At 39.6% G+C, this 9,998-nt stretch overlaps 1 protein-coding gene across 4 annotated transcripts in view; it reads right to left on the minus strand.

Moving 5' to 3' along the window:
• si:ch211-106h4.9 (rab effector MyRIP) overlaps positions 1–9,998 on the minus strand; it is a 39,069-nt gene that overhangs the window by 27,682 nt on the left and 1,389 nt on the right. For 2 of the 4 annotated variants that reach the window (XM_040144375.1, XM_040144374.1), the window contains exon 2: positions 5,845–6,025. In XM_040144375.1, the coding sequence (XP_040000309.1) occupies positions 5,845–5,954 (110 nt within the window). In that variant the 5' untranslated portion in view covers positions 5,955–6,025. Of the gene's footprint in view, positions 1–5,844; positions 6,026–9,998 lie in introns of those variants that run through there. The other 2 variants (XM_040144377.1, XM_040144376.1) reach the window with 1 other exon arrangement.

Consider the following 9,998-nt stretch of genomic DNA (forward strand, 5'->3'; position numbering starts at 1 on the left):
TCAATCAGCACATCTCAAAAACACTTAACAAAAACTGACCATTATTACCTTCATGAAGGCAGGATTTACTATCACAGGACTGATGTAATAGACTCCATTAGCTTTAGCTAGGTGTTCCTAATAAACTGACAACTATGTGCGTCTCTCTTGGTTTATCAGTTAACTGGATACAAGATGTGAGCGTAAGCAAAAACTAAGAACATGCATCTTCATTCCTTCACATGTAGCTACTTATCTTTGCCTAATTTCAGAGATCATAAAAACTAAATAGGGTGTTCAGTCTTCAAGTAATCTCATAATTTACACAGGATTACTTGAAACTGTAAAAACAGAAAATATATATGCACGCACACTAAGAGAGTGTGATTAATAGTTATTGTTAGTTAGGCCCGGCTGCTAAAATAATATAAATCTTTAGCTGTAATGTTTACCGTAGTGTTTCAAAGCCGTTACACTGTTCAACACTCCCACTGCAGGTACGTACGTCAATCTAGCTAATCTCATCCTCAGATCTTTCTTCCTTTTTCTTTGTAGAGAGTATTATTGCCTGAAGTAGTTAATGTGTTGCAACAATCTTAAGAACAAGGGAGGGGTAGATTTTAAATAGCATAATATCAGTTTGGTCATCAATGGTTATGAATGTGATATTTCAGTTATCTGTAGAGACACCATGAGCAATGATGCAAGCGTTAACCAACTGTTCCTCTGTGCATGAGGAGGGGAAAAAAAAGAGGCCATCTTGTACAAAGTAAAAGAAAAGTAAACAGCAGCAAAATTCAACATCACATTCAACTCGCTCATCTGTCTTGCTTTTCAAACTTCAACTGTAGACGCCAATTGCTTTCCTATATACAACCCCCCGTCTGTCACTCATCGCTGTTTGGCATTCTGTGGGGCTGCAGAGTTTCATCTCGGTGGGTGTCAGTGCAGAAAAAGAGAAGCAGGGTGCTCGAAGTCGGAGCCCACTTAGTGACTAGAGGACTGAGGAAGCAGAAAAGTGCACAACCTGCATGACATGAGGGATTTTCATCAGATGTGATAGCAGAAAACGGTACGTGATCTTATCTCTCAACGTACTTCTGCTAAAGAAGTATTATATTAAAAAGGATAGATCCTAGTAGTGAGCAAATCTTCTTGACCTCTTCATAAACAGAGAATTAGGTGCGAAGTGACTCAGGGGAAATTTCAGCACACGTCTAGTGAAACCTGGTACAGTAAACCACAACCAGATTAGCTGTTGGTAAGCAGCTTGCTCGCCGCACTCGCTGAAACTAGAGAAAGTAGAAAGCTCAACCACTTAATCACTTTGGGTCATGTCACATGGAGATTTAACAAAAAACAAAACAAAAACAAACCAAAAAAAAAAGATTCAGGTAGAGAAACTTCAGTCATAGTGAGGTGTATGTTTATATATGTAGAGCTGAAGTGATGTGTTTTCTCAAAGGTCCTAGGTCAAAGGTCGTCAGAGGGCGCCTTGCAGTTTGAATAGGAGGAAATGCTTTGGACGTAAAGCCATATGTTAGTGATGTTTTTCAGGAAAAACAACCGCCTTATTTAAGAGTCGGTGTGACCAAGGCTGATTTTCAGAGTGGTTCATCGGCTTCACAGCCTCTCACAAGCAGATCTGAAGATGCTTGACTTGACGCTGTTCTTCTTTGTAATAAACCTTTATATGCAATCAAGACGGTGTCAGCGGAGTCTCCTTCATCCTCTTCACATCATCAACACCAGCTTATAAACTACAATAGTTTCAGTGGTGTCAGCTGAAAGTGACGGGCCTCTGTGCAAGATTTTTTTTTTTTCCTTACAAATGGGCTTTACACCAAGATGCACACACAATCATGTAAAAAACACACAGGACGTAATTTCTTTTCCACAAGGACGTAAAATTAAATACACCTAGATAAGGTATTGTGAAACATTAGCTCTGTTTATTTGTTTTAAAGATGATGTTTGCCAGTGGCGTCATGCGGATTTTAGGATTAAACAGCTAATCAAGCGTCAAACCAGATTATCACAGGGCTTTAATCAGAGAAAGGTTATAGGTGCATCTGATATAATGATCAATAGTTGCTTGTTGCATATACACTCAGTTGTCAGTTTATTAGGAACAACTATCTAAAACGAATGCGGTCTAATATGAAAGTCCTGCAATAAATCCTCATTTATGAAGGTTAAAATGTCCCATTTTTGTTGTAACTGTGCTGATTCAAATATATGGACATTTTGGAGCCTGAAGTTTGTGGTGCTTTCTTATCTTTTTATATTATAATTATTATAATTACATTTTCACTGGTGTTACTATTATTAATGTTATTTTTCCACCCCATTTACATCAGTTAGGGCAGACTAAATAAGAGGAAAAAAATCTCTTTGTATAATGCAATACAGTTCAACAGCACCACGAACTACGTTCTCCAAAATGATCATAAAGGTAGGATTTATTGCAGGATTTATGAATTCGACTGCATTAGTTTTAGCTAGGTGTCCCTAATAAACTGTTAACTGAGTGTATCTGCAGATACATGACCATTATAGCAGCTTGGCCAATTTACCCTCCACGAATGAGTAGTAGAAATGCCAAACCGAGTCTGAGGGAATTTAGAAAGTGTCTCCATTACATAGTCTGTCCACCAGAGTGCAATGATAAGCTGCTTTTTCAACTGTAAAATGTCCTGCTTAGTATGTACCTTGGTCACACTTTGAGAACCACACAGACTGCTGACGAAACAAAAACAGCTCTAAGAAAATACTATGATATTATTTCTCCTTTCTTTTGACTTGACTATCAGAAAGATAGTAGCGCATTTCAGTGGACTGGCAAAAGATCGACTTAAATGCACAAACACAATCCATTAACAGTAGTTGGAAAATCCCTCTTGCTCTTGAAAACCTTACGTTTATGATGAAGGGAGAACGTTCTGAGAAGATTTGAGAGGGTCAGAAATCTGCGGAAGCCCTTTTGCTTGGAATGTGTGCTAATGTCATAATGGATGCTCCTTATTTTATTGATTTGCTTACGAGTTTATAAAATATCCTTTTGCAGTGACTACAGCATTGTTAAACTGTTTTATGGTTATGTTTTAGCACTCAGAGCACTTTGTTAAGATTAAGGAAAGATTGTGGTCTTCTTTAATACTGAAAAAGTTAAGTGGCTTCAGACACAACGTACCTACATTTAACCAAAGCCTTGACTACACTGCTTGTATTTCCCCCACTGCATCTGTTTATATTAGGACTGTTAAAACATCTGCCCCCTAAAGAAATGAGTCCAGGGATTAACTTGCACTGTCAAAACTGGTATATAAAAAGTTCCCACCAAATTGTCACGTAGCTCAAATACAGAATATGAGGCTTGAGGTACATTTCCACATTACGGCCTACCATAATTGCAAATATGAAGGAAATTGAGTATATCTTGAATGTGTGGTCTTTTAAAACCAATTTCTTATCTTCTGACTGGGTCCCCTGACCGCTGAAAGCATGTGGTAAGGTAAGCAGAGGATTAATGTCATGTGAGGGAGGTATTTTGGAAATAAAGCACGGGGAGCAAGTAAGAGCTTCGTGGGGAAATGATCTAACCATGTTATTCTTAACCTCAGAATACAAATCATTTCCGACTATTATGCACCTCTCTCACTCTCTGCCCAAACTCAGGTCGGTATATACACAAGAGACTCAGTTAAAATCCACCCAATTAGCATATCATTCTGTCTTTCTGTTCATACATAGTGTGTCTGGACTCTGAAGGCTTGATAGAAGTTTTGAGGAAGCTAGTCTGAGTAGAACAGGAAAGGGCTGTCATTTCCTGTCCAGTGTTTTGAGAAAAGACTTCAGAGCAGAGAGGCAGGATGGGAAATTTCCACTGAGGACTGAAAATGCCTCGAATGCAAACTGAGTCCCCAACAAATAACAGTCACAGAAAATACGTACATTATGAATCCTGTAAATTCACACTAATAATACAATATATTGTATATAAAGCTTCCATTTTGGTATTTTTTTTCTTGTTTTTTGCTTTCCGAAAACCCCACTGTACAGTACCTGCCCTCAGGAAACCGAAAACAGAGCTAAAAGAGAGTGAACATTGCACTTACATTCATCAGGTGGAAACAAACTTGACTCCACATTCAATCTCCTTTGAGCTCTGCTTTGGTCTTTACCACCTCTTGAGGGAAACATCTCGCTCTTTAGCCGCTAAATGCTCCACTATGTTCACCAGCTCGTCACTAAATGAGTCTGTCTCCTGCTTGGTGCTGAGCAGGTATTGCCCAGTGGGTTTATCGGAGTTTTTACTTTACCATCAGCCTCAACATTAGTAATGTGTACACATTAATGTACCAATTAAAAAGAAAAACAAACCAAAAAAAAAAGATATAAAAAGATGTAATATAACAATAATCGTTTAGGAATTACAGCGATTTTTATACATAGTCCCTCACTTCCGGAAGCTCAAAAAGTAATTGGACATTTGACAATTGATCAGTTTCATGGCCAGTTGTGGCCTGTTCCCTCGTTATTTCATGACAAATAAAGCAGATAAAAAGGTCTGGAGCTGATTCCAAGTGTTGAATTTGCATTTGGTAGCTGTTCAAGAGAACTCTCAATATATGGTCCAAAGAGGTATTGATGCAAATGAAAGAAGCCCTGATTAGGCTGAAATAACATGACAGACCATTCAGACAGAGCTCAGCAACACCAAAAGGCCTGAAGACCACAGACGACAACTAAAGTGGATGAACACAGAGTTCTTTCTTTGGTGAAGAAAACACATTCACAACATCTAAATAGGTCAAGAACAATCTCCAGGAGGTAGGCTTAGCATTGTCAGAGTCTACAATCAAGAGAAGCCTTCATGAATGTTAATACAGAGGGTTTATCACAAGGTGCAAACCACTCGTAACACTCAAGAACAGAAAGGCCAGATTAGAGTCTGGCAGAAAACATCTAAAACAAAAAGCCGGCCAAGTTCTGGAACAAGATTCTTTGGTAGGATTAAACCAGGATTAAAGTTGTACCAGAATGATGGGAAGAGAGGATTATGGAGAAGGAAAGGAACTGCTCATGGTCCAAAGCATACCACATCATCTGTCAGACATGGTGGAGGCAGTGTCATGGCGTGGGCATTTATGAGTGCCAACGGAACTGGTTCACTGGTGTCTATTGATGATGTGACTCCTGATAGAAGTAGCAGGATGAATTCTGAAGTGTACAGGGCTTTGCTATCTGCTCGGATTCAGACAAATGCTGCAAAACTGATAGGACGGTGCTTCACAGTACAGATGGATAATGACCCAAAACGTACCGCGAAAGCAACACAAGAGCTTCTCAAGGCAAAGAGATGGAATATCCTTCAATGGCCAAGTCAGTCAGCTGACCCCAACCCAACTGAGCATGCTTTTCACTTCCTGAAGGCTACTATACTACTATAATACTTCTACTTACTGAAGGATACTTATATACTTTTAATTACATAATATTTTGAAAGGAACGCTTGTAAAAGAGTATTTCTACACTGTGAAGTTGCTACTGAAGTAAAAGATCTGAATACTTTCTTCTACCACTGACCCTAAGCAGTAAATACAGACATTCAGCACAATGTGTTAAAGAGGCTGAGGATGAGTAAGAATAAAGGAGTGAGTCATTCTAAAAAGTGATGAATATATAATGACCTAAATAATAAAAGCAATAAATCACTGGCAACTGCTGGGATGATTATCACTGAGTAATCAGTTTGCAGTTCAGGGACTTCCTCAAAAACCCTTTGTCAGGTCACGCAGCCAGGGTTCGAGCCGCTGGCTGCTCAAACCTGTGACACATTCCACCATGGAGGTCTGAACTCACCTGAGACGCTCCTCCTCCTTCTTGCGTAACTGCATGTCCCTCTGCACCACCTGCAGCACATGCTCCGCCTCATTGTCTGTTAGCCCCGACAGATCCAACTTACGGCCCATCGCTGGCAAACCTCTGGCTGTCACTCAACCCCTCTGACCAGTCAGTCGATCAATCAGCTTGTTGTTATCATCTAAGGGAGAGAAAATTATACGGTACATCAAGAGAAACAAAACAAAACAAAGAAAAACACAAAGGAACACACACACACACACAGTTAAATTCCTGTCTTGGATAAGGATTATTGGTAGAGGAATGTACGTTATAGTGTAAACCAGTAGTGGAAAGTAACTAAGTACATTTATTTAAGTACTGTTTTTGTGGTACTTATACATATTATGCTACTTTATACCTCAATTCCACCACATTTCATTACATTCATGACAGGTATAATTGCTATTGTTTATGTTAGGACATAAAAAGATATGATGCAGTGCAGTATGTGGTAAGTTCATAATGTTTGTATGGATTGATGGTAGGCTTCATGGGTAGACTTCTGATGTACTGTGATAGATTTTGTGACGCGCTTCAAAAAAGACACCAGAGTGATAAAAATGCTACATAAATTAACTTATAAGCATATCCCTTAATAGCATTTATTACATGTCTCTCTACAAGAAATGGAAACAAAGCAAAAGCGAAAAAGCATTCCACTGCTGTAAACCTCTCTGTTGAAGTTTGGCTGTATTTTTGTAAAATAATCAGACAACGCTTTCCACTAAGAAATTACATTTCAATATTTGACATTCACAGAAAGCTCCACAGGCTACAGATGTATGGAGAAATACTGTCAGACATGTTTCATGTAAAGTGCCCCTCGGGGTCTTGCTGACTGACTGTACTGCGAGCCAAGCTTTCCTGCATCTACTGCATGAAGACCCTCTCTAGTTTTTAACTGTGTTACATACAGACAACCTGGCAGCTCAAACCCAAACTGAAAAGAAAGCTCAGAACTGTGTCCATGAGCACTTACAACTCATTCTGGTGTCCTACAGGCCACTTACATAAGTAAACCAGGGGTATGTACACTGGATTCACTGCATTAGCTAAGGGAGGAAATCTGTCTCTCTCAGTCAGGAATAAAGATGAAGCCAATTTTTTTTTTTTTTTTTTTTTTTTTAAATGACTGGAGCCAAGATGACAGCAAATCAGGCTTTCTGCATGTTATCCATGTGGAAGTGGTTCCAATACAAGCACTAATTTTTATCTTAATATCAACAAATATCACTATTCCTCAGGAGTGATCACACACACACACACACACACACACACACGTTATAAGAAATGATTCTTGGAATATTGCTAAGTTTTTTTTGTCCAAACTGCCGACGACAAACAATATAATGTCATTTTCTTTAAAGAAAAAAAAAAAAAAAAAAAAAAAAAGGTCACGCAATCTCTCAGTCCGTTGCTCTCGCTGGTTGAAACAATGACCACCGGTGCAACTTCACAGCTGCACAAAGGGAAAAACAAAAAAAGAAAAGAAACACACTGCTCCAATCCGGTGACTCCTCGTAACCGTGTGAGTGAGAGTCACTGCCAAAAGAAAAAATCCACTAGTGTCCAAACTCTTTTTAGTCTTTCCCTCCGTACCAGCGGTTGAGGAGAAGTTTAACTGCATGTGGTCTTGGTAGGTGACCGCAGGCAGGTCTGATCCCTGCAGCCTGTCCCGGTTTTCTGTGAGAGAAAAATCCGGACAAAGCGTGAACCCAGTCTACTTCCACCGTTTCCCCGCTGGACACGGCGAAGTGCGCCTCATAGAAGTTCTGAGAGTTAGATGTTTAACGAAAGGAAAAAAAAAAAAATTTTTATCAGGCAAAGACTGATACTGTTCATTATAGGAGAGTAGAGGACCTCTCTCCTTTGAGGAGATTCCTAACGAAAAAGTATTGACAACCTGATTGATATGATATGATATGATTTACATGTGCAATAATTCTTGTGTAATGTTTTGTAAAGTATGGGAGCATTACCATTAACATTCTGTTAACATTACCTTTCCTCTGCTCTTTTATCACCTTTTTTTTTTTTTTTAATGAAAATGTGGTGCAAGTTCTCTCATGACACATTCTTTTTTCTATATTTACCAACGGACAATTCAACATAAGTTGGGTAACTTACAGCACAAACATGTTAATAAGGACATGTCGTATTCTACAGAGCCACAAATACAGGTTATCAGTTCACAAATCCACACAGAAGGCTAGGGTCCAAATCGCATCGTCTCCCAAGTGAGAAACACGAACCAAATAAACCGGAAAAGCTTCTCCACGAGAAAGGTGTTTATCTGTCAGACTGCCTGGAAACTCACAAATAAAAAGTTCAGCGAATAAAAGAAGAGTTTTGACCCGACGGAGCAGAAAATTCTGACTGAATTCAACCAGCCTTTTGAATCTTATTGACAGTGCACCATGGTGTCGACTCACCTAAAACACAGGTGTGAGAATAACTGATATAATAAGTAATCTCTTCTTTGTCATTTGTAATTTGTTCTCCAGAAAAAAAAAAAAAAAAAACCCAAAACTACAGTCACTGATATGTCAGGTCAATTTGACCAATCAGTTAAAACTGCCAAATGATAAACAGACATTGGTCTAATAAAGCCAGGTCTAGGTCAAGTCCCTGGGTTTGGTCTAATGCAGTTGATAATTTTCAAGAGGTATAGCTGGATTAGTAGTCCTAATTCCCTTCTATTTATTATCATTCTAAATGGGCACAATTTATTTATTAACCACACTGTTATTTTTCTTGTATCTATTGACTTATATTTTATGGACTGCATAATAATACAGAGTTGTTATATTATTTGTAGCTAAAGGTGGACCCCAGACATAAATTTAATGTATTACATGGTCCTCTATGAAAAAGCTTCCAAGCTAAAAACAAGGCTGCTTTTCTTCACCCCCACCTTATATGCTCCTGCCCTATATACTTTTCTGTATTTTGTTTATTCATTTATTACGTAACACACTGTCCGTCTTTCATGTGTCTGACTTAGACCCGCGCAGCCTGCAGTCCTCCTCTGACGAAACCAGAGAGGAGAGACTCTGACACAGTGAAGACGGCTGGCAGTGGCGGCTTTGGGAGAGTGGGGCAGACTTCTTTCTTTGTGTTCAAACCGACTCTTTGTATAGTGCCAAGGGTCCGGCCAAAGTAGAAAAGCAGATGAAACGAAGATGTGATGCGGTTGTAGAATTTGTTTTTGTGCTCTCATTAGGGATCTGTCGGGAGAATTTCTTGTCAAATCACAGCTGATATTCAGCTGTAAAGAGAGGCAGGTCAGGTTTACGCCGTGAAAGCGATCAAATGGCAGAGCTTGACCAGACCATCACAGATCCAGCAGGCGTTGGTGGAGCGTGACATCGTCACCTTCACTGACAGCCCCGTCGTTGTCTCAGTGTTTTGCTCGTTGGGGACAATGACTGACCTTTGCATCGTTATGGAGTATGTAGGAGGTCAGGAGGTTGCTTTCTGTTATGTTTGTGTACTTAATCAGGGATAGTGCACACTAAGGCTCATTGAATGAAGTACAGTATTAAAATGAATGTCCCCTATATTCTTTCGACTATGCACCCGCTGTAAACACCTGGCACACTACAGTGGGTGCACACAGTGGGTGCATAGAAGACCCAAGCATAATATCTGACACTATCTCACCTTATGGATCCCTCTGATCTTGTAGGTGGGAATTGCGCCACCCTGCTTGACTATTACGAGCGTCTTGTGGTGGACATGTTTGGGCACGTCTGTCGCAGAAAACTGTCTTGACTGCGGAACAAGTGAGCCCTCAGCTTCACGGCAATATTTAGTACATTTTTTATTTTTCTATTTCTGGTTCTAGCCATCATCTAACTGACTGCTTGCTAAGCCGCACTCTTCTTAGTTTCTGTGAGACATGCTAACATTTGCAGCTTTGGTTAGCAAAGATATAAAGAGTGCTTAAAGCGTTGATGTTGGTTTTTTTTAAACGTTTGCTCTTGTTTTTAATTTTGGAAATTCAAAGCTTGACAGACCTGACATGGCTGGTTATGGTTGCTAAGCTATGCTATGACTGGACAGGCGCTGTTAAGGGGTGGGGCTTGCAAACTGTTAATTACTGAGCTTTC

Source organism: Xiphias gladius, chromosome 14, assembly GCF_016859285.1.
Source record: "Xiphias gladius isolate SHS-SW01 ecotype Sanya breed wild chromosome 14, ASM1685928v1, whole genome shotgun sequence".
NCBI classification, from domain to species: Eukaryota; Metazoa; Chordata; class Actinopteri; order Istiophoriformes; family Xiphiidae; genus Xiphias; species Xiphias gladius.